The 26,445-nt window shown below is 42.9% G+C and overlaps 1 protein-coding gene across 1 annotated transcript in view; it reads left to right on the plus strand.

Moving 5' to 3' along the window:
• The window catches only part of LOC112221538 (MICOS complex subunit mic25a-like), a 51,825-nt gene that overhangs the window by 14,736 nt on the left and 10,644 nt on the right, over positions 1-26,445 (plus strand). The window contains exons 2-3 of the mRNA XM_024383665.2: positions 10,662-10,732; positions 22,515-22,650. Of these exons, the coding sequence (XP_024239433.1) occupies positions 10,662-10,732; positions 22,515-22,650 (207 nt within the window). The remainder of the gene's footprint in view (positions 1-10,661; positions 10,733-22,514; positions 22,651-26,445) is intronic.

Consider the following 26,445-nt stretch of genomic DNA (forward strand, 5'->3'; position numbering starts at 1 on the left):
CAAAATTATTCAGCCCCTTTACTTTCAGTGCAGCAAACTCTCTCCAGAAGTTCAGTGAGGATTTCTGAATGATCCAATGTTGACCTAAATGACTAATGATGATAAATACAATCTACCTGTGTGTAATCTAGTCTCCGTATAAATGCACCTGCACTGTGATAGTCTCAGAGGTCCGTTAAAAGCGCAGAGAGCATCATGAAGAACAAGGAACACACCAGGCAGGTCCGAGATACTGTTGTGAAGAAGTTTAAAGCCGGATTTGGATACAAAAAGATTTCCCAAGCTTTAAACATCCCAAGGAGCACTGTGCAAGCGATAATATTGAAATGGAAGGAGTATCAGACCACTGCAAATCTACCAAGACCTGGCCATCCCTCTAAACGTTCAGCTCATACAAGGAGAAGACTGATCAGAGATGCAGCCAAGAGGCCCATGATCACTCTGGATGAACTGCAGAGATCTATAGCTGAGGTGGGAGACTCTGTCCATAGGACAACAATCAGTCGTATATTGCACAAATCTGGCCTTTATGGAAGAGTGGCAAGAAGAAAGCCATTTCTTAAAGATATCCATAAAAAGTGTTGTTTAAAGTTTGCCACAAGCCACCTGGGAGACACACCAAACATGTGGAAGACGGTGCTCTGGTCAGATGAAACCAAAATTGAACTTTTTGGCAACAATGCCAAACGTTATGTTTGGCGTAAAAGCAACACAGCTCATCACCCTGAACACACCATCCCCACTGTCAAACATGGTGGTGGCAGCATCATGGTTTGGGCCTGCTTTTCTTCAGCAGGGACAGGGAAGATGGTTAAAATTGATGGGAAGATGGATGGAGCCAAATACAGGACCATTCTGGAAGAAAACCTGATGGAGTCTGCAAAAGACCTGAGACTGGGACGGAGATTTGTCTTCCAACAAGACAATGATCCAAAACATAAAGCAAAATCTACAATGGAATGGTTCAAAAATAAACATATCCAGGTGTTAGAATGGCCAAGTCAAAGTCCAGACCTGAATCCAATCGAGAATCTGTGGAAAGAACTGAAAACTGCTGTTCACAAATGCTCTCCATCCAACCTCACTGAGCTCGAGCTGTTTTGCAAGGAGGAATGGGAAAAAATGTCAGTCTCTCGATGTGCAAAACTGATAGAGACATACCCCAAGCAACTTACAGCTGTAATCGCAGCAAAAGGTGGCGCTACAAAGTATTAACTTAAGGGGGCTGAATAATTTTGCACGCCCAATTTTTCAGTTTTTGATTTGTTAAAAAAGTTTGAAATATCCAATAAATGTCGTTCCACTTCATGATTGTGTCCCACTTGTTGTTGATTCTTCACAAAAAAATACAGTTTTATATCTTTATGTTTGAAGCCTGAAATGTGGCAAAAGGTTGCAAAGTTCAAGGGGGCCGAATACTTTCGCAAGGCACTGTACATACATACACACTGCATATATACACATACAGAAATACATACATACATACATACATACATACATACATACATACATACATACATACATACATACATACATACATACATACATACATACATACATACATACATACATACATACATACATACATACATACATACATACATACATACATACATACATACATACATACATACATACATACATACATACATAATACACTACATACATACATACACATACTACATACATACATACATACATACATACATACATACATACATACATACATACATACATACATACATACATACATACATACATACATACATACATACATACATACATACATACATACATACATACATACATACATACCATATAGAGATGAATAAATACAGAAGTAAATGAACAAAATAAACAGAAGTCACTTGAAACCAGTCTGGCACAAAGAGAAGATTAATAAGGGAGACGAGCCTATACAGAATCTACATACACACATACCATTTACCACATAGAAGCTTCCATACAGCTTCTTGATATGCCACACTTGTCAAGTGGATGGATTATTTTGGTGAAGGAGAAACACTCACTAAAAGGGATGTAAACAAGTTTGTGCACAATTTTTTAGAGAAATAAGCTTTTTGTGCAAAATGAACATTTCTGGATCTTTTATTTAAGCTCATGAAACATGAGACCAACACTTTACATGTTCATTTATATATATTTTGCAGTATAGAATGTTCCCCTAACTAACAGAAAACTGGACACTCAAACATGAAGGGAACATTACGGGTAACATTACAAAAACGTTCTCTCTCCTTAGAATTGTTAACTGGGATGACTGTTTTATCTGCTGGGTGTAGGGAAGTTATCTTTTGGTATTGTAAATATTATGAATGGGTGTATGGGTATTTTGGTGGTCTGTATTTCAATGTACAAGCATGTGGAAATGAATTTCCTCCTTGGAGGACAATAACATCTAATCTAACAGTTTGTCTTGTGTGGATTAGCCTACATTTTTATGCACTGCATGGTGGCTTGCAGAAAGACTGGGAAACGCTGACTGCTGTTACCGTGTGGCAGTCTCAAGGACCAAGGACTTATTTCAGAAATGTTTTACACCCTGCAAGATTATTATTGTGAAATGTATTCATAGGCTTTTTGTGTTTGTTCACTTAGGATTCATTTATTTAAACTAGATAGCATGTCCAATCAGACGATCCAAGCTTCATGCATGGCCATGTGAAAACAAAGGGTTTGAGAGAGAAATATTACCAGTAGAACGGCCGTTCATGGTAGCTTTGTTGTATTGCTGATTTACCACACCCCTGTCTTCTTTATAAAGATTTAGTTCCATGCCATGTTGCAAACACATTCCCCACTACCCTTTTTTCCCAACCTGGACTCAGGGGTAGACGTGACATAGTAAAAGTAAATCCAAGACACCCCAATTAGTATCATATGTGATGTTTCGTATGGTATGTATTCATTTATGGATGTCCATCATCCATTCCGTATAATATGTTATGACTTACATTTCGTATTATGTGTTATGAATTGCTATTCGTACAATATGTTACTAACTGCAATTCATACAATATGTAATGAATTAGAAATTCCAATTAGTTGTGGCTAACGTTAGATAGGTGGTTAACGCTAATGTTAACTAAGTGGCTAACATTAGCCTGGCAAGGGGTTAGGATTAGCTAACAGGCTAAGTAGTTGCAAAGAAGCTAATTATCTCAAATGCTAATGTTGTCCATGATGAGATTCGAACACGCAATCTTTGGGTTGCTAGATGTTTGCGTTATTCCTCCTACCCATCCACCCCGACAAACCACTCTACTTTCATTTTTTGTCTGAAGTAACCACAAGGGTGCATGCTCAGCCCCCTCCTGTACGCTCTGTTCACCCATGACTGCGTGGCCCGTCAGGAAGTCCAGGACCCAGATGCACAGGGCGGGGTTCAGACCCAGGGCCCCGAGCTTAGTGATGAGCTTGGAGGGTACTATGGTGCTGACTGCTGAGCTATAGTCAATGAACAGCATTCTTACATAGGTATTCCTCTTGTCCAGATGGGATAGAGCAGTGTGCAATGTGATGGCGATTGCATCGTCTGTGGATCTATTGGGGCGGTAAGCAAATTGAAGTGGGTCTAGGGTGTCAGGTAGGGTAGAGATGATATGATCCTTAATTAACCTCTCAAAGCACTTCGTGATGACAGAAATGAGTGCTCCGGGGCGAATAGTCATTTAGTTCAGTTTCCTTTGCTTTCTTGGGTACAGGAACAATGGTGGACTTCTTGAAGCAAGTGGGGACAGAAAACTGGAGTGTTTTATGTTTATATTTACCTCATTATAAGAATGTGGCATTTACCAAAGGGATCAGAGACTGGCGGTGAAATTTGCTGCTGGGTTTGGGTTGTGTTATGAGCCGGACCAGGGAGGCAGATAATACTGTGGAGTTGGTATGTCTGTTCAAACTGCTGTCACTCTGTTTGGGTTAGGTGGGTGGGCCCTGCCCGACAGACTGGATCAGAGAAGAAGAGGGATTCTAGACTTTATACCCTGAGTTCCCTTTACAGCTAATGGAAGCCATTAATTAGAGCTGTCTATAACATGTAGGTAGGCTGCAACCAATGACTGTACATGTGAATGGAGAAAGCCATCTATCACGTGACACCCTATGCCATATGTAAAGACTCAATAGAGCCAAATGTAAAGACTCATTAGAGCCAAATGTAAAGACTCATTAGAGCCAAATGTAAAGACTCATTAGAGCAAAATGTAAAGACTCAATGGAGCCAAATGTAAAGACTCATTAGAGCCAAATGTAAAGACTCATTAGAGCCAAATGTAAAGACTCATTAGAGCCAAATGTAAAGACTCAATGGAGCCAAATGTAAAGACTCAATAGAGCCAAATGTAAAGACTCATTGAAGCCAAATGAAGTCGGTTAAGACGGCGTCTCATTAGACCATTACATCTGGCATTGTCCCCATGTAGCTTGTTTCTGGTCACAGGTGTTTAGCAGTGTTTTGGTTATTTGGAAAGCCAAATCAATCAACAATTTAATAATACTCCTAGGAAAAATATAAATCTTTAACTTACAATCAATGCAATTAGAAAGGTTCAAAATGAATGAAAGACATCACAGTTGAAAAATATATATATTGTGAAAAATATATGACACGTGGAAATCAAAAGAGGATGGTCTACAGAGATAGGTGGGATGGGCTGAGGCTCATGATCAGAAATAGTTATTACTGAAAACCCTATACATTTTGGATACTATCTATCCAAAAATGTTATGTTTTATAATCAAAAAAACATTACCTTTATGTAACTACTGTGTATGAAAGTACCATGTATGCAAAATTTGTGTAAAATGTATATGTAAAACAAAGTTTAAAAAAATATAAAATGATGTTGTCTCATGCAGACAACATGCGCAGTTTGAGCTACTCCAGGAAGTGACATTGCAGGCTAGCTCAGTGCGGCCCTCTCTCACTGAATATCTCAAGGGTACTGCAGGCTGCCATTAGCATTGATAGTCTTAAAAAAATTGGTTCATTTACACAAAGATTGCCATTTTTCCCATTCACTATAATGGGGATCCTGTTTTCTGCTAACAATGCCTGCTGTACTGCTGTTGGCCTTGAAATTTCGTGTCTTCAATGAGAGGGGGCAGTCGTTCTCCCCTGGCTGCAACTCTGAAGGTTTGAAATTGGGAGAGAGGCTTTCGGTGAGTGCGATAATGTTTGTGAAGACGCCACACATAATCGTCTCGTGTCTGTGAATTCTCCCGAATGCTGGAAGTCAGAGAGCTGTGAAAACTACTGGTTGTAAACAGCAATGTTCCACTGCTGTTTGAATTAGCACAGGCTCTCTCTAATCCAGCTAAAGCCTTCTGCTGGCTCCCCTGCTCTTGTCTCCATCCCTCTCCTATCCTGAACCGCTACTTGCTTCACTCTTCTGCTTGTCAAGGCTTCCCCCCCAGCCCTCCACCCAGTACCCTCTCTCTCTCTCCTCCTTGTCACTAGTTGCAAAGTACTTTGAAGCACTTGAGCGTGGGTACGAGATAATAATCCTCCTGAAATCCTGACAGCCGCGTTGACACGCTGTCGGCAGGGGCCTTGTTCTGGAAATATCTGCATGACTCCCCCATCCAACCAGCTGAAGCTGCTTTTACCTGGATGGACAGAGAGTGGAGCAGCCGACCGCCACACAGTCAGCCCCCTTTAGCCTCAAGGCCTGCAGAGGCTAACCAATCACAAATTAATTTACTTCAAAGGGGGAGACGAATGCATTTTAATTTTATTTTTTGGAGCAAGGATTATTAATTTCTCAGCATGCCAGACGGATGTAGGCACATATCAGGGGCTCCAGGGGGTGTAATACCTCTTCGCCTCTTAAACCACAGGGCCAGCGGTTAGAACAGAGACGACAGGAGAAGCATTCTAATCAGAATGCTGTACAGGGTGCTTTTTTTCTCCACACTAAAAGCACATTTTGCTGTGTTGCTGGTTTCTAATGGAAATGTAAGAAGTAAACTTCAAGTAAGGATGAGGCGTTTTATTTTCCCTTTCTTTGTACCTTTTAGCCAGAAGGTAAAGCTCATCTCCCGATACAAAATATCAGTTTGCTCAGACAGTAGTGTCGTAACGTTGTATTGATTAATGTGACGACTGCTGCTCATCGAATGATTAACTGTTTATAATTACGTGATTAAACAAATCAGGTAATTATTAACTCAGTAACCTGGGGCACCATGGGAAAGTTTATTTTATTTTATTGAGTTTCTATTTTCCAAATTAACTCAAAGAATATCAGAATATCGATTTTACAACAGTCGCTAATTAATTAATTTTCTCTACAGTCTCCTTCTGAACGTCGCAATATTTCTGAATCTGCACAAACCCGAGTCTCAGTAAATAAGACCGTACCACACCAACTGAGTTGATTATTTATTTACTAACAAGCTAAACTGATAATATAAGGTACACATGCACAAATACACAGTCTAGGCTATTGAATAGAACTTAGTACAATGAAACAGGTTCCTAGCAGGCCAACACAATATGAAACGTGTTAAACAAAATGGGGATTTCAAAAGAGAGAGAAAGAGAAAGAGCACGAGAGAAAAGCACACTTGGGTACATTTGTCAACTATGCTTATTTTAACCCTAACGTTGCCCCGAACTGCCGCTCTTATGGGTCAGAATATAATGATGTAATTACGTGTTGAAGTTCTCCGATGTGGTGTCTCTTCGTGGCCCAGGTTCCGACGTCTCTGATGACGGCACATCTTCAGTTACCGGGTGTAACTCTTTGTTTGTCCTCACGATGTCAGTGTCCTTTCTCTTAGTGGTCTGTTTCCTCGCCCTTGCTCTGAAAAGGGTTCTTCGAAAGGACGGTTAATCAGCTGTGTAGATGGTTCCAGCGTGGGCATGAAAGCAGTGTAGACACACGATTCCTTGGAGAGCGGTAACTGGGTGGTCCTGCTTGAATTCACCCTCTTAGACACAACTACTCATCCATAGCATAGATTGTAAAAAGGTTCCTTTGTCTTCTTCAACCTCGTGTTGAATTTTGGGTTTACAACTAATTCGGACCTTGGCTGTAGCTCGTGGTCACTTAGTCTGATATGTTCATTTTTACCTCACATGTTTTATACCCTTGGGTCAGAAATGGGCATTCTCTGGGCGTAACTAGTTCCGAGGCAAGGTCTGGATTTTATTCAGATCCAATTTAGACAACTAACTTCACATTTCATCTTTACAAAAACATTCTCTTTGATCTGGACATTTTCCACACAACGTACAGTATGCAAACCTCAAGTACATAGTGTGAAATCTCTTCAAGTTATGTTTTCTTTATAACGTCGTCATTTAACTTTTAATAGCATAACAAAAACAACATTCATTTTCATATTCCATCTATCGTCACTACTACCATTTTGGCTGACGAAACATATTGTACGAAAGTCCTTTTATTGCATGTTACTGTTCAGAGGTAGATTCTCCATAGGCCCAACATACATTCCATCCCTCCATACTGAGAGGACAAAGGGGATTTTGTTTGCTGCCTTAAGAGTTACAATGGACGGGAGGTGTCATTAAAAAAAACACCTCCATACCTCTCAATCTCTCCCCCTCTGATGGATGTGAGAGATATCTCTGTAGAATTATGGTCTACGGGAACCTGACCCAAACAGGCCTGTCATGACAGGAGCTATGTTGGAGAAGCAACATGTCATACAGAGAGAGAAAGCGAGAGAGACATGTTGTTAGTTCATTGTGCTGTCACTCAGCAACACCATAATGGGAAGCCGCCTCACATGGATCTACTAGCAGTTAAATGGAAGGTGTTCTCTGAACCAGAGGCCCTGGAGGGGTAATACGTCCTCCTGATACACCCTGATATTTATAGAAGAAGAGACAGGACACTGAAAGCGATCTCCTAGACTCATTATTGCCTGCAGGAGAGGATCCATCTCAAAGACAGAGATTGGCTGAGGTTAATACATCTCTTGTCTAAATATCTCACTGCAGAATTCACTTCACCATTTTTTTTTTTAAATGGCCGCTAAAACAGGAGCGTGCGTGCGCTGAAAACCTGGTCCTTTTACAGCGCATCAAAGCATGGCTGTTGATGTCGGCGGTGGGATCGTTTGTGCTGGGCTGATAAGTGCCCCTAGTGTAGGTGTGTAGAACAGCACTTAGCCTGCGGCGACGCCCAGGCAGAGCCACCCTGCACAGATTAAGATATCCATTGGATTAGCACAGCAGGAAGCAGCACTGGGGGTGGGCAGGGGGAGGGTGGCAGTTGCCAGCCAGAAAGAGGAGTGTGAGACGAGCCAGCTGCCAGCTGTTAGATTAGCACAGGCAAATCCAGTTAATGCAGGTAGCATTGCCACGGCAATGCATCACTGCAAATGTATTCAGGAAGGAAGAAGGGGTTCACAGTGAAAGTAACGGTGGGTTTAAATGCCACTAGGCCATTCCTTCTTGACCCTACTTTCACTGTGAACCCACACTACCCACCTGCACATATGATGGAGCTTAGACTTTCTACTGTTTTTAATAACAGACACAATATAGTAATAGTCTCGCAACGGGGCTCCCGAACCATCCTACGACATTTAATCAACGTTTTCAATGAATCCAGGTCTTTACATTCACCTTTTTAGATATACCCAGTCCAAGATGGCAGTTTATGTATGTTAAATATTTGGGAAATTCAAAGACGCCTCGAAGCCCCACTGGATATATGGGAAGGATGCACTCTAGTTTTGTTTTAAGGCATTCTATCTGCTCCCTGGTGGTATGAACTGGCCTGAATGGAGATCAGTCAGTAACGGCTAAGAAGGAGATCCAATAGTACTGTAGTATCTGGGTCAATGTGTCTGTAATCCCACTTCACCGTCTCACCTTGTCAGCCCTCATTGTAGTGTAGACACGAACAGGCACATACACACACACTCTCTCATGCACCCACAGACACACATGTATTTTCACTCACATAAATGGGTTAATAATTTTAGGCATGCACAATGTAGCTACAGAACAATGATTCCAGAGAACCACAGTGGGTCACTGCTCTTTGGTAAATCTGCATTTAATTGCAAGCATCACAATCTCCTGGACCGGTGCTCACACAATAACAGTCCCTGCTGTAGTTCCTTGCTTGTTATGAGAACCTCCTCACAGCCTCATAAAATACATTAACATTTAAGAAGCAGCAGCTCTTAATGGGGCCTTCAGAGAGAGTTCAGACAACGGGAGATGAGGCAAAGCAGTGGGCCTGGGCTGACTCAGGCTCCTCCTCCTTTCCTCCTCCCTTCCCATGATTGGAGAAGATGAGAGGATGGGGTCAAATGGGCGATAATTTGTCCTGTGATAGTTGAATTGGTGTGAATGCATACGAGCGGGGCTCCTCTGTTTCCACTGTCGGCTCCCTCGCCTTGAGATGACTTGTGTAGGGTTCAGATTGTGTGAAATATGAGAGGGACTGACCCCACTGGCACCTGGTGAATTGATGGGGATTCATGGCTGGGCTTCAGCGATGCTCCCATCACTCTCCTGCTCTGCTCACCTCAAATACCACCGGTTCGCTCTCTCAGTCGGAAAGACGAATATCAGAAATAATTAAGGGAAGCCCATTTAGCCTGGGCTTAAGGATGGCATTCTGAGGCACGGTCATTACCTCATCAAACTGAGGTGCTGCCTGTCAGGAGTAATTAGGGAAATGAGACTCCACCTGGGCTGAGAGAGTGTCTTCTTTTATGGGCAGTAGGCACATCATTGGTTGAGAATCCAACGGTTACCCCCACGATACAGTGACATGTAGTCTCTCGTGACAGACTATAGCTGGCCAGGGCATGCAAGATTTGGTTCTGGGGAATTGAGGCACTGTGCTATGGGCCAGTGCCTATATGCTATGGGCTAATGTTGTGGCTACACCAGAGTCTCCTCAGCAGTAATTAGAACTGTTACTGAGGACTGTGTGGGTGATGATGGTCTCTGTGAAAGTCTCTATAGCATAGCATAATGAAGAGACCGTGTGTCTGTGACCAGGCTCACTGATCCCTCCCCAGTCTGCCTGACTGACTGCCAGCAGAAGATCTACGAACTACCCCATGATGGCCAATAAGGATAGGGTTTTAAAACCTATTAAAGTTCCTCTGTACCCTCGAACAAGGCAGTTAAACAAGAATTGTCTCAGCTAATATGCAGTTGTAAAATGAACTGGCTGTTACCTAAGGCAATGATCTAGGATGGTGGCCAAATAAGGAGGTGATACTGATTATAGTCATATTTTTATTAGCATCCAAACATTTGAATTATTCATGGATTGTATCATAAAATGTTTGTTTTTTATGCCATCACTTTTAAGGTTTCTCCACATCTGTCCAACTACAGCCAACCTGACCGTCTATGGATGGTTGTTGAACGAATCGGAGAGGTGTGTAGGCTCAGTTGGTCGCTGTACATACGTAGATGCATTAGAATGTTGGGGGAAAAAACGATCCATCTCATTATTGAAAGCTTGTTGGCTGTAGTTGGATACACTGTATGTATTTAGTAAGTGTTGGGGCGTAATAGATGTGCATTTTATGAAGGATCATGTTATTTTCTTTCATCATATGAACTGTACAGTAACCTTACCCTTACCTGTTTCATTCAGTATTTTCTAATAATATTTATTTGTTTATTTCAGAATTTGGATCGATACAAGAAAAAAAAGAAACAGTTCTACGACCAAGCCACAAAATCCGAAGCTCTTGTAAAGTAAGTAGAACCGCTTGTCCACCTGTATAGTACTGTTCACATCCAGACTCTACAGTAAAACTTGTTACAATGTGCTACCTGTGGAAGTACAGTCCCTCTGTAGCACAACCCAACACCACAGACAAAGTGATTTACAATTGGTTTGCCCTGAAAAAGCTATAACACTTGAATGTGTTCTACTAGATCTATGATGGATCCATGTAGACTGTAGATCGATTTCTCATCTCGGCTTTGCTGTAAATTACACAGTGATTGTATACTAGTTCCTCCCGTTTTGTCTCCCAGTACAAATCACAGTAATTGATGTTGTTGTCGGAATGGTAGAAGAGTTTGTATACAACGAACCAACGAGTGATGTGCTTTTGGTTTCCATGGAGATTGAAGATGGCACTGTTGAAGATGGCGCCGGAGAAGATGGCTGCCGTTTCATGGGCTCTTAACCAAACGTGCTATTTCATTAGTGTGTTCGCATTGTTTGTAACTTACTTTGTACATAATGTTGCTACTACCGTCTCTTATGACCAAAAAGTGCTTCTGGAAATCAGAACAGCGATTACTCACCTCGTACTGGATGAAGAATTTATCTTTAATGAGTCGGACGAGAGGGATTTACTCCAGACACCCGAACAGGCCCTCATCCCGTCATTCGCAGGAGAAAGAGACAGAAAATATATCGCGGAAAGAGATCGGGGTGCCTTGTGAGGATCCTCTGGCGAGTGGCTAATCTGCCCTTGCCATCCATACTACTGGACTACGTACAGTCGCTGGAAAATCAATTGTACGAACTAAAAGCATGCATATCCTACCAACGGGACATTAAAAACAGTAATATCTTATGTTTCACCGAGTTGTGGCTGAATGACGACATGAATAACATACAGCTGGTGGGTTATACACTGTATCGGCAGGATAGAACAGCAGCCTCTGGTAAGACAAGGTATGGCGGTCTCTGTATACGTGTAAACAACAGCTGGTGCACGATATCTAAGGAAGTCTCAAGGTTTTGCTCACCTGAGGTAGAATCTCATGACAAGCTGTAGACCACACTATCTACCTAGAAAGTTTTCATCTGTATTTTTTTTTTGCTGTCTCCATACCACCACAGACCGATGCTGTCACTAAGACCGCACTCAATGAGCTGTATACCGACATAAGCAGACAGGTAAACACTCATCCAGAGGTCGGCGCTCCTAGTGGCCGGGGACTTTAATGTCAGGAAACTTAAATCTGTCAGCATGTTAAATGTGCCACCAGAGGGGAAAAAAACTCTAGACAACCTTTACTCCACACACAGAGATTTGTACAAAGCTCTCCCTCGCCCTCCATTTGGCAAATCTGACCATATTTATATCCTCCGGATTCCTGCTTACAAGCAACAATTAAAGCAGGAAGGACCAGTGACTTGTTCAATAGAAAAGTGGTTAGATGAAGCAGACGCTAAGCTAAAGGACTGTTTTGCTATCACAGACTGGAACATGTTCTGGGATTCATCCGATGGCATTGAGGAGTACACCACATCAGTCACTGGCTTCATCAATAAGTGCATTGATGACGTCGTCCCCACAGTGACTGTAGGTACATACCCCAACCAGAAGCCATGGATTACAGGCAACAGCTGCACTGAGCTAAATGGTAGAGCTGCAGCTTTCAAGGAGCGGCACTCTAATCCGGAAGCTTATAAGAAATCCCGCTATGCCCTCCGACAAACCATCAAACAGTTAAAGCATCAATAAAGGACTAAGATCGAATCCTACCACACCGGCTCCGACGCGCGTTGGATGTGGCAGGGCTTACAAACTATTACAGACTACAAAGGGAAGCACAGCCGGGAGCTGCCCAGTGACACAAACCTACCAGATGAGCTAAATTACTTCTATGCTCGCTTTGAGGCAAGTAACACTAAAACATGCATGAGAGCACCAGCTGTTCCCGATGACTGTGTGATCACGCTCTCCGGAGCCAATGTGAATAAGAACTTTACACAGGTCAACATACACAAAGCGCAGGCCAGACGAATTACCAGAACTTGTACTCCGAGAATGCACTGACCAATTGGCAAGTGTCTTCATTTTCAACCTCTCCCTGTCTGAGTCGGTTATACCAACATGTTTCAAGCAGACAATCATGGTCCCTGTGCCCAACAACACTAATGCAACCTGCCTAAATGACTGCCGACCCGTAGCACACGTCTGTAGCCATGAAGTGCTTTGAAAGGCTGGTCATGGCTCACATCAACACCATTATCTCAGAAACCCTAGACCCACTTCAATTTGCATACCGCCCCAAAAGATCCACAGATGATGCAATCTCTATTACACTCCACACTGCCCTTTCACACCTGGACAAAAGGACCCCCCATTTGAGAATGCTATTCATTGACTACAGCTAAGTGTTCAACACCATAGTGCCCTCAAAGCTCATCACTAAGCTAAGGACCCTGGGACTAAACACTTCCCTCTGCAGTTGGATGCTGGACTTGCTGACAGGTCACCCCCAGGTGGTGAAGGTAGGTAACAACACATCCGCCATGCTGATCCTCAACACTGGGGCCCCTCGGGGGTGCATGCTCAGTCCCCTCCTGTACTCCCTGTTCACTCATGACTGCACAGCCAGGAACGACTCCAACACCATCATTAAGTTTGCCGATCACCAATAAGGAACGAGACAGCCTATAGGGAGAATATTCTGGCAGTGTAGTGCAGAATAACAACCTCTCCCTCAAAGTGATCAGGACTAAGGAGATGATTGTAGTGTTTTGTTGTTAGGAGCTCTCAAACAATAGCATGTCATTTTTTCGCAGTAATATCTACTGTAAATTGGACAGTGCAGTTATATTAACAAGAATCTAAGCTTTCAGCCGATATAAGACACTTATATGTACCAACATTTGTTGTTTCTCTAAAATCTGCGATGGTGACAAAAGGCACTGCATGATTTACAACTGTCCCGTTGACGGGACGCCAATCCCTAAGAAGTTTTAACCTAACTGGGAAACATCTGTAGGTGTATTGGGCATCATAAGCTCCACCTCTGGTAAACTGGAGAATGACATATGTATGACAGGATCTATTCACCTGTGCCTGGGCTGGAGACTCAGACTAACGTTCCCCCTGAGCAAGTGGATATCTGAGACACATGGAATTAATGCAGATTAATATAAACATACACACTACACTCATTATGCCCAATATTGTTTTATTAATCAATATTAAATAATGTCCTTTTCACCTGAAGAATTATGAGAGGCTTGGAAATTGCTCACAAATGACAGTGAAGTTGTTGATTTATTTCAGAATAGGGAATCCTACAAATATCTGCCAAAATAATGTAAACACTTGAGTAAATGAGGGACACAAAGTATATTGAAAGCAGGTGCTTCCACACAGGTGTGGTTCCTGAGTTAATTAAGCAATTAACATCCCACCATGTGTAGTGGTCTTTATATGTACCACAGGAGAACCAAGAAATGAAGAGCGACACCACGGCTGTCTTTTTGGCTTTTATGTTGATCTGCAATAGTATTGTGAAAAGACAGGACAGGAACACATCAGTCTCCAACGCACCATCTGACAAGTTGTTCTCTCTCAGTGTTTTCTCGGACTCACACAATCACATTCATACATAAAGCCATAATGTATAGTTTAAAATAATAACCAATCCTTAATACAAAGAATGTATAGTCTTAATTCCTAGACAATAGAGCCATACCTGCAATAGTATTGTGAAAAGACAGGATAGGAACACAGTCCCCAATGCACCATCTAACAAGTTGTTCCACACAGGAGCATGAAGGTAAAACACATATCCTGTTTCACATCCCCAATACATTGCTAGGTGCTTTCAGTGTTGACAGTATTAAAATACAACAACTCATGTACAAAAACACTGTAATACAAATAAGCTACAACATGAAATTGCCTTTAATCCATTCAGACCTTAGATGGCTAAAACTACATTTCCCATAATGCAACGCTAGCATCAGTCGGCAGCACAGCTAACTGTTTGCTTCACAGAAAGGCATGCTAGCTAGCAACAGCAATAACTTTTTGCACTCTGTAAACTATATATACTATATATACTATATCAATAACAACAATAAAACTCTGAAAGTTACATGTTTCAATAATCTCACACTCCCTTATAACAATATCTACAGCATTAACCTTGGGATGTTTTATTTATTTCACGCTATGGACTTCTACAAAGGAGTAATTTGCAACACATACCTTTCTCTCAGTGTTTTTCTTGGACTGAGGAGAATGGGAGCTACGAGTATACCAGGGTGTTAGTAGGTGACGTAAGCACCTAGATTAAATAAAATACATTTAATTAAATAAAACCAGAAGATGTTAATATCATTCAGTTACTGTAGCTAACTTCTTAACATCAACAGGCAGCACCAGTAGCACAACAATTAAAAATAGACACCAAAGTAAAGTTCCTGGCGATCATAGTGATCTGACTCCCCCCTTCTGTCTGAACTTGGAATATTCCTGTTTGTGGGCTTGGGCCACTGACCCTCAACCTGGTTGTTCTGTTCTGTGTTGTGTACTATTCTAATAATAGGAAGTTTGATGGAATAACCATTTTAACTCACCTACACATGCTTAGGGTCCTGTATAAAAATGCTGAGCAGGCCATTATTTTCCATGATTTTGGCTATCATGACTATACCCCCATAGGATGACAATGCCCCCAACCACAGGGCACGAGTGGTCACTGAATGGTTTGATGGTTTTGAGCATGAAAACGATTAAGACACCATGTTGGTGTTTCCTTTATTTAGGCAGTTGTCTGTATATTTAAATGTTGTGTCCAAATGAGAGCTTTCCTGATTAGCCTTATCACATATCCTACCAGTTTACTTGCCTTCCTTCTTATTTCTAATGCATTTACCATGGCATGTTTTTCAAAGACTGATCTCAATTCTGCACACTGTGCACATTACAGCGTTTACATGGTTATGATGAGTATTAAACAGCTGGTCTTTCAATCCCATTGTAATCAGCTTAAACCTCTTTTTTAAAAACACTTCATTTAAATGGTCCATCTTTCCAGGCGTTTTACTATACAACTTATAGAATTCCCCAGTAGAATAAAGCAATACCATAATGCTGTGCTATTTTGCCAGGCAGACCCTCGACTGTAGATATGGGAGCACAAGAGTAATCAACACAAGTGATTTTTTTATTCGTAACTAACTGCAGTGGGGGACAAAAGGCCTATACCAGTATCACTTCAGTAAATGAATGACCATTCAAAAGCCTATACCAGTACCACTTCAGTAAATGAATGACCATTCAAAAGGCCTATACCAGTACCACTTCAGTAAATGAATGAACATTCAAAAGGCCTATACCAGTATCACATCAGTAAATGAATGACCATTCAAAAGGCCTATACCAGTACCACTTCAGTAAATGAATGAACATTCAAAAGGCCTATACCAGTACCACTTCAGTAAATGAATGACCATTCAAAAGTTAAAAAAATAGAGAGGAGTAGCAGTACAATCTGAGATAAACATTTTCAAATGCACTATAGTCTTAGGGAAAGTCAGCTCTTCTCTCTTCTGCGTGTGTAAATTAAGCAGTGTGTGTAAGCATGGTGGCAGGTGGTTAGGGACTGCTGTTCTCCTTGCATACTCTGTGCTAACCTTGCTCCTCGCTGCAAACTACTGAAGGTCTCTAATCAGGGATTTGAGCTTCTAAGCTCATGTGAGCGTGTTGCCGTCTGATGCCACGACAGCCAGGAAGAGACTCCCTCCCAGGCAGGAGACATGGCAATGCACGCTCCCATCAGATGGCAATACGATCAGAGCGAGATCTCTCTTCCGTAAGTGTTCGTACCCTGTCTCCAGTACAGTGATGGTCTCAGACAGTGTTTTTTCGGTGCTATGGCTTTGTAGAACCTTCCAGTGTCTCCTATTCCAATTTTGGCCAACCAGGTGAAGGTTAGATTGAGTGAAGACTAAGGATATCAAAAGAAGACAGTTGCAGTTGGGCTGGGGGAAGGGTTAGGGTGGAATGGAGGCCAGGATGTGGTCAGGGTTAGGGTGGAATGGAGGCCAGGATGTGGTCAGGGTTAGGGTGGAATGGAGGCCAGGATGTGGTCAGGGTTAGGGTGGAATGGAGGCCAGGATGTGGACAGGGTTAGGGTGGAATGGAGGCCAGGATGTGGTCAGGGTTAGGGTGGAATGGAGGCCAGGATGTGGTCAGGGTAAGGGTGGAATGGAGGCCAGGATGTGGTCAGGGTGTGGTCAGGGTTAGGGTGGAATGGAGGCCAGGATGTGGTCAGGGTTAGGGTGGAATGGAGGCCAGGATGTGGTCAGGGTTAGGGTGGAATGGAGGCCAGGATGTGGTCAGGGTTAGGGTGGAATAGAGGCCAGGATGTGGTCAGGGTTAGGGTGGAATGGAGTCCAGGATGTGGTCAGGGTTAGGGTGGAATAGAGGCCAGGATGTGGTCAGGGTTAGGGTGGAATGGAGTCCAGGATGTGGTCAGGGGTTATGCAGCAAGACTGGGTCTAAGGTTACACTCTCAGAAAAAAGGGTTCCAAAGGATTCTTCGGCTCTCCCTATGGGAAAAAACCTTTGCGGAACCCTATTGGGTTTCAGGTAGAATCCGTTGGTTTCCATGTAGAACCCGTTGGTTTCCATGTAGAACTATTTTGGGTGCCAAAAAAGGTTATACCTGGAACCAAAAGGGTTGCTCAAAGGGTTCTCCCCACAGGGACAGTCTAGGTTCTAGATAGCACCTTTTTTTCTGAGAGTGTAGAGTATTGAATTGGGCTACAAGGCTTGGGCTGTGTTTGCATACTGTAAATTGTCATTTTTCTGAGCTGTACTACCAGAGCTTAAGCAGACAGTGGCAGTTTGCCGGGCTCCTACCTGCCAGCCTCCTCCACAGTGTGATGTTTTAATCCAGGTTTTAATCCCCAGACTTGGAGAAGGTTTGCCAGGAGCGTCCTGTCCCTGCTTGTCTTCCTTGTGTGCACGCTGATGCCTTGTCTCAGCTGCAGCTCCCCAAGCCCCAACTCTCCTGGAGCATGACAAGGCTGCTCTCTTATATCTTTCCCTCTCTGTCCCTCACTGCTTCCTGACTTCACTCCCTCTCTAGCACACAGAGCAGAGCACAGGGCACTCAAAATCTAGTGCCCATTGTCTTCTTGCTGTTTTATCTCTCATATCAGACATGACCTATCTGACAGATACTTTACCTATTTGAAGTCTTCAATTGAAGAGAGATAATGTGCTGTATTGTGACAGGTGACAAGTGAAGTAGTTATCAAAGCACTCCGTAGTTTGTAGCCGTCTTGGAGTGTGGCTGTTAGAGTGCTGTGTTGTGATTGTAATGTAATGCACACCTTATGAGCCGCCCTGACAAAGGTGTGTATCTTTGATGGAACAGCCTTGCTGGCTGCACCATAATCAGCTTGGCAACATGCCAAGGCACTGCAGACCTTTCTGAGGTAAACAGAAAAGCATTGGTATTGAGGAGCTCCCCTCTGTGAAAATGAAAGGCAACACAGAACTAGCTGTATACGAGCTGTTGTGTGGTATTGATATTAAGAAAATGGTATGTACAGTGGTAGGTGCGCTACCATTCAAAAGTTTGGGGTCACTTAGAAACGTCCTTGTTTTTGAAAGAAAAACTCATTTTTTGTCCATTATAATAACATCAAATTGATCAGAAATACAGTATAGACATTGTTAATATTGTAAATGGCTATTGTAGCTGGAAACTATTGTAGCTGATTTTCGTTATGGAATATCTATATATGCGTACAAAGGCTCATTATCAGCAACCATCACTCCTGTGTTCCAATGGCACGTTGTGTTAGCTAATCCAAGTTTATAATTTTAAAAGGCTAACTGATCAAAAGAAAACCCTTTTGCAATTATGTTAGCACAGCTCAAAACTGTTGTTCTGATTAAAGAAGCAATACAACTGGCCTTCTTTAGACTAATTGAGTATCTGGAGCATCAGCATTACAGGCTCAAAATGGCCAGAAACAATGAACTTTCTTCTGAAACTCGTCAGTCTATTCTTGTTCTGAGAAATTAAGGCTATTCCAGGCGAGAAATTGCCAAGAAACTGAAGATCTCATTCAACGCTGTGTATTACTCCCTTCACAGAACAGCGCAAACTGACTCTAACCTGAATAGAAAGAGGAGTGGGAGGCCCCGGTGCACAACTGAGAGGACAAAAGGACAAGTACATTAGATAGTCTAGTTTGAGAAACAGATGCCTCTGTTAACTGGCAGCTTCATTAAATAGGACCCGCAAAACACCAGTCTCAATGTCAACAATGAAGATGCGACTCTGGGATGCTGGCCTTCTAGGCCTTTTCTTTCAAAAACAAGGACATTTCTACGTGACCCCAAACTTTTGAATGGTAGTGTGTATTAGGATGAACTATGTCGAGAATACAGTATATACATACACAGTGAGTAAACAGTATATAAACAAAATATGAGGTGTCCAGCGTTCAGTCACAGTGAGCTAGCTACAGCTAACAACAGTGGCCAATTAGTTAGCTCCAGACAGACGTTGCTCTTGTTGTTCTTGCTGCTGGTGTTATGGCCTCTCAGAGAAAAAGCCCTCATTATAGCAGACACAGGCTGTCCAGGGAGTGTAAAACTGGCAGTCATCACTGGCTGACCACACACATGGACCAGCTCTGAGCCCACTCTCCTCTCCTTTGCTGCTGTAGCACGGTAACACCACTATCACTACCATCATACAGTACCACAGCTGTTGTTCATGATCATTCATGATACAGTAGTCTTGTGCTAACAGCAGCAATGCTGTAAGTGTCATCCATAAAAGATGACTATTTAGTAGAAGTCATAAGGATTCTGATTTTGACACACACCTCTTCCCTGTAATTGTGGTTCAAATGAAAGAGACATAAAAAAAAGATTCTGTCAACCTTGTGATCCACGACACAGTGGTGAATTATACAGCTGGACCAGTCCTTTACAGCAAATGACACCATGGTAAAACCAGGACTATGCCACCTCACTACACTGTGTGTGTATGTATGTGTGTGTGAGCTAGACTGGATAAACATGACTTTGAAGGGGACATTCCATCGGAGAGGTGACCCCCTCCAGGTTAGGATGTGAATCTGTACATGCGAGACAGACACTTACATGCGACTCTAACCCAGAGGTCTAACAAGTCAGGCCTCTGCGGTAGTAATTGTCAGCGGTGTCAGAACCCTGCCTGTATTTGACCTGAGCCCTCAGCGGTCTGCCTTTGGCCCCTTCAGACCTGACAGGCTTAAGTGGGGGAGCATCGTATGGAGAAGAGGAGAGGAGGGAGAGGGGCCAGGCAGGTGAGATTGGCTGGGGGGGAGTGGAGGAGGAGGATAGAGAAGGAGGAGAATGTAGGGAGGGTGAGGGAGAGGAGGCCTGCGCTGCCCACCTCAGCTCAGTCAATGTGAAAGCTGTCAGAGCTGGGGCCTCTAGTTAATTTCAGCCCCTTCTGAATTCTCTTGCAGATAAAGTTTGGTGGATTTACAGTGTAAATCCAGTGTGATTAATTTATTTATCTGCCTATTGCAGTAATCTGCTGTGGCTTGGCTGAGGATGGTAGAGCAGAGTTATCTCAAGGCGGTACAGTAGCTACTCTCTCTGTGATTTGAGCGAGCACTGGTTGCCCACAACAGCAGCTGTATAGAGATACCGGTGCCTCTCCTCTCAGACTCCATCTGATAGCACCTGAAGCACTATGAGCTGCAGACCTAGTACACACATGACCTCTGCCTTCTCTGTCTCTAGCCAATTACATCCAACACACTCTCTTTGGAGTTTCTGTGTGTTTGTGCTGCTTAGCATTTCCATTGATTTGATTCCAATCTCTTCCTTGAATATGCACATTGCAGGCTTGCTAATGGAACCTTTTGTAGTAGTTGTTTTTCTTATTCCCATTTGATTTCTAGTCTTTCATTTCTCATTTTGCCTATCTAAGCTCGGCGTACTTTCAGAAGTTGGCCTTTGTTCTGCCACTGCACGTTTGCTGGAGGAGACAAAAAATAATGGGAATCGACAGTAATTAAGGCCTAATCTCTCAGTGTTCCGTTATATTTACTCACAGATTTTGAATTCAGAAATTACTGCTCATATGCATGGCCTGCTCCGCTCAAAGTGGCATAATCGGCTCAGTTAATATTTTTTATTTAAGGCCTCACCTTCAATTTGGTTCAATTCGGTTCAGCTTTGGCTGCTGCAAACCAATTTTCTGCTTCAGGCCCCTTTAATAAACCTCCTGCACTGTCAGGAGCTTTTCCTTCCCTGATGAAGGCAGTTTATTTTAAATTAAAGGAGAGTTCCTTATCTTCCCAGCACAAAAAACAGCGCTGCTTTAGTCTTTTTCTCTGCTCCTAGTGTGATTAAACAGAGGAAGGAAGAGCTTCAGCAGTGGGTAAAACAGGGGAATCTGATACGCAAAGGCATCATCCCTTAAACATGGATTGATGGAGCTTTCTCTTCTTTCTCTTGACTGTTCAGATAAGACAAGCAACTCACAAGGAAACGCTAGCGATAGCATATCGCTCTGCTGTTTGGTGATATGCTGTGTGATGTGATGGTAGCATTGGATGAGCTTTAATTGAAATGCCGGGGTTGACTTGCGCGCTGAATCAAAGCTGAGCCCGGGCTTTAATTTGGGTTTCAATTAAGCGCAGTGTCAAACGGTCCTCTGATAGTAGCAGTTGGAGTGCAGGGCAGCAGCCGCGGAGCGGATGGGAGGGTTTAACGCACATGACTCTGCTTAATCAATCAAATTTCATTAAGCATGGCAACCTGGCAATGAATCTGCCACAGAGCTCCATCAGCGAGGGACAGGAATGCAGAGACCAATTATGTTACATATCACATATCATATTACAACAAGCTAATCCAATCTGTGAAATCAGTCTGATTTGATCAACTCAACTTGATTCGTTGAATTAGGAAGGATTTATCCCTATTTTCACCATTTCTAATCTGTAGCGGTGCGTTAGTTGTGGTAGATAGATGGAGGTGGTACTGTAGTGTACGAAGCACCCCCCCCCCCATGTTAAAGTCAACATCTTCGGTAGACACAACCACACACCATTGGCTCTGTGTCTACAGGAATCTGGAGGCTCAGTGACATCACTGCTAAAAGATTGCCAGGGTGACTGTGTTTCCCTGCCTCCTCCTCCTCCTCCAGTTGCGGTATCAGGTTATTTATCATCGTTGTGTTAGTCAATGCCACGCTTGTCACAGGCTCTATTAATAAATATCCTCTCTGCTGGTAATTCAGTTTAACCTGTCTCTTCCCATACATTCATTCCACTAAAGTGTCCACAGGATGGGGAGGGAGACATTTGTACACGATGGGGGATGTTGGTATGTGTTTCTGTGTATTGCTATGTAATGTGGAGTCTGTGTGTGTTTCTGTGTATTGGTATGTAATGTGGAGTCTGAGTGTGTGTTTATGTGAAACGGGGGGCTTCCTATTCAGGCACAATGTGGAAACAGTTTCATTTGAGATGATTAAAAAATAGCAGAAAAGTTCAGATGGTCATGAGTTGTCATCTAGCTTCCTTAACTTACACCATTTTATTCCCTTAAAGTATCCTTCACGTCAATCACCTGAAGTGTTTTTCAGAAAACTGCAATGTCACTGATCATACACTGTAGTAATGTTACATATGTTGCTGGTTGTGTTCTCGTAAAAATCATGAAACTGTATCTCTTTGATGACCTCTGGGCTGACCCGTGACCTGTGACCTGTCTGTGTGTGTCCACAGAGCGAGGAACACAGAGTCTGTGTGCATCAACCTGCAGTCCCAGATCCTCAACTGCTACAAGGAGAACCGGGAGCAGACACTGCAATGCTCTGACCTGGCCAAAACGTACATGCAGTGCATTGACGCAGCCAAGAAGGTCAGTGTACACGATAGGCTCTGACTCAGTGGATGCATGGGGGTTTTCATGGCTTCTTTCTACACAAATACTATTATATAGACCCTTCACCTGTTCATATTTTTTGGTTTAATATTTTTTCCCATCCAGTAAAGATACAACTTTATTTGTGTCCCTGTTCCAAATAACCTGGTTTAGGGTTACGGTTATACAGAAGTCAAGGTAAAGATGTTTCTAGCATCTCTACCCCTAAGTCAAATCTGGCTTGTTAGAGTCTTCTGACTCTTCTTCACAAGAGTACTACCCCTATAAGATATATATCTACCTAGAACCCTCTATGTAAGGTTCTTCAAAGAACCCCCTGTAGATACTGTAATTATACCTACATTAGAACCATCTATGACAGTTTCTTCCTAGAACTATGTGAACAGTTCCACCAGCCTTATCACCCTTTAAAATTACATTCTTTATGACAATACATTACATATATCATGAGGCCTTTCTTTGAGGGCATAGTTATACCCTAACACAGTGGTGTTAGGAATCTCCTGGTTTACAGGCCACATCAGGCCCTGCAAGTCACATTATGCTGGCTTGCAAAGTGATGTGTAATTCCTATTGGAATCCAGCTAGAGGTAAGATATCCAATAAGTGGATTTTTTTAAATCACCCACAACCTGCATTCAGAACGACTGCCAGGGTTAGGAACATTGTGAGGAGTCTACCTAAGCCATTTAAACTGCAACAACCATTTAAGTAATGGGTTCAATAAGTTAAACTACTAACTGCAACCAATCAATGTACATGCAAAAACACAGATATTAAAACAAACAATTCTGAAAATCACCATCCAATAGGGCATGCTGGGAAATATGATATAAGGTTCTATGTAGAACCCTTATTGCCTTCCAAAGAGTCCTTCTTGCTTTCCAAAGAATCATCAAAGAACCCTTTCTTCCAAAAACGTTTCTAAGGATATTAAGGTTCTGTCACATTGTCGCATAGAGATCACAACGTTGTACCTGTGCTGTTATGCCATCTATGAGCGCACGGTCAGCGCCATTGAGACAGATACGTTATGATCTCTAAACATCTCTATGAGACAGTGGGACAGAGAATGAGGATGTGGATAGAATCTTGTTTCTTATGATTATCAGTAAAATGAACACATTTATAAAATATTGATTACTATGTATATCTTTGTAAGACTATATGACCAACCACCCAGCTTTGTAGTAGTTAGAAGGTCTACTTCCCTGCTTTTGAGAGGAGCTGGCTTGTCACGTTGGTATGAAGAGATTTGGGAGACAGGCACAGGAATGCGTAATAGTTATTTTTATTGTACCCAAATTACAACGTGCCCGTGTAAAGGCGCTGGGACTAAGACCAAACAAACACGTAACAAAAACACAGGGTTGAAACCCAAACAAAAGAGCGAGGAATACCTCGAATAAATAACACACGCGCACACTGATTAACACACGGGACGAGACCCATATTCATCTGCGCAATCCACAAGGGCACCAAAGCCCTAAACACATAGCACAGGTACTCACACGCACCAAAGGACATTGTAACAATAATCGAAAGCCCAATAGAAACCAAAGGGCACACTTATACAAGTACTAATCAGTGGGAATAGGGGACAGGTGTTCATGATGAAAGTTCCGGAGGGATTCGTTACATGGCTACTGTATCGGGAGACTTCCATTAACTGCGCTAAGCTAACAATATGGCAAGTTCAATAATCTCCAAACTGCAACCAGACATAAAAATGGTATCTGTGAGTTTGTTTGACTCTGGTTCCAGACCATGTCTACATCAAACAGGCATCAGAGTCAGACATTGATAGGAAACCGTTAGGACAGAGATCTATGAACTCAGAATGTTCAGCAAATTCATCTATTTTTAATGGATGCTCACCTAGTTTTAAAGGGATACTGCAAGATTTCAAGAGACTGGGTAAGTAGAGAAACCACCTACATCTCTAAATCTCATAGTATCCCTTTGACTAGGTGAGCATTTCCTGAACATTCTGAGTTGAAAGATCTCCACCCTAACTGTTTTCTATCCATGTCTGACTCTGATGCCTGTTTGATGTCGACACCTGTAGCAGCACAGCAGGCCAGTTGACAGCTGTGTTAGAGTCTTGTAACTGTATGGTTTCATCAGTTACTGTAGACGGAGGCCGTCAGCCCAGACCAGGCCAACTGCAGACCTAGCCCTACACACTGCCTTATTAACGCTCAGCAAATGAAAGGCATCTTCTGATCTCTGTGTGTGTTTGTACCAGTGTATATATATATATGTGTATCTGTGTGTGTGTGTGTATGTGTGTGTACCAGTATATGTGTGTATCAGTATGTGTGTGTGTGTTGTGTATTTCCCCTCTGTTTCGTGTGAAGTAAATGGGCTTGGGTTGTGGTGATGGTTAAAAGGGGGATACAGAGGCAGACCTTATTAGAGAATGGAGCCAGTGAGCGGAGTGTGAGGCTGGGGAGGGGGGTGTGGGGGTGAGGAGATTGGGAGGCGCCCACGCTCGCCCCTGTCTCGGATAATGAGTTGAGATTGCCTGATCCGTCTCTGCGCTCTGCAGGATTCTCAAGACATTTACAGAGAGAGAGACGCCCTGACTTTGATGGTGATAGATGTTTTGAGCTTCCCTGCATTTAGCACAAAAGAAAGCGGGTGGAGGGAGGGAGAGACAGAGACAGAGACGGAGAGAGATGGGAATGCGTTGGTTAAGGTAGCGTGTCTGATGCCGGATTGATATTGCAGTACGACGGGGTCAGTGTGCAAAGCCCCAAGTTTTAGACCTCAGAAACTTTTAATGCTGTTTTCTCCCTCTGCGTTCCCTTCCCTGTAGCCCTGGCTTGGCATAAACCATCAGCTGAGGCTTTTGTGTTAAAGTCTGGGCGTTATTCCCAGAGCCCCACTGTCAGACTGGGGAAGGAGTGAGTAAACCTTCAGCCCTCCCTCTGGTCTCCACCTGTCCTGCAGCAGTTTACACCTCCAGCCTCCTGCAGCTCTCCTCTCTTCTCCTCTCCTGTAAGGTGCCATCCCTCCATCAATGAAGTTGAGCTCACTTCAAAGTTCTGCAAGATTGCAGGGCTGACTGAGCGATGCAGAATTGAGCTCTCTTGGAGAATGGTGTGTTGAACTGCTTCATGCGTACTGCCCAGAGCGCAGTGGAAAGGGAAAGGAAAGGGTGTAACCTAGTCAGTTGTACAACTGAATGCATTCAACTGAAATGTGTCTTCCGCATTTAACCCAAACCTTCAATGGGAAACGTAGTATAAACCAGCCTTTAGTCTTGAAATCTTTGGTTGTTTAATACACGGCCTCATGTGAATCCTTAAATAGATGGGTGGGGCTAAGGCTTAACCTGTAGTGACACCCAGCCCGTGAACGGGACCGTTATCATCATTATGCCTTGCTAGCAGCAGGCAACCTGGTCACGGAAATCAGAAAAGCAATCAAATTAAATCGTTTACCTTTGATGAACTTCAGATGTTTTCACTCAGGAGACTCCCAGGTAGACAGCCAAAGTTCATTTTTTCTCAAAAGATTATTTTTGTAGGCGAAATAGCTCCGTTTGTTCTTCACGTTTGGCTGAGAAATCGCCCGAAATTGAGGTCACCAAAACACTGAAAAATATTCCAAATTAGCTCCATAATATCGACAGAAACATGGCAAACGTTGTGTAGAATCCATCCTCAAGGTGTTTTTGTAATATCTATTAGATAATATATCCGTTGGGACAATTCGTTTTTCACTAGGACCGATTGGAATAATGGCTACCTCTGTATTTTACGC

This window comes from Oncorhynchus tshawytscha, linkage group LG22 (genome assembly GCF_018296145.1).
Source record: "Oncorhynchus tshawytscha isolate Ot180627B linkage group LG22, Otsh_v2.0, whole genome shotgun sequence".
Taxonomy (NCBI): Eukaryota; Metazoa; Chordata; class Actinopteri; order Salmoniformes; family Salmonidae; genus Oncorhynchus; species Oncorhynchus tshawytscha.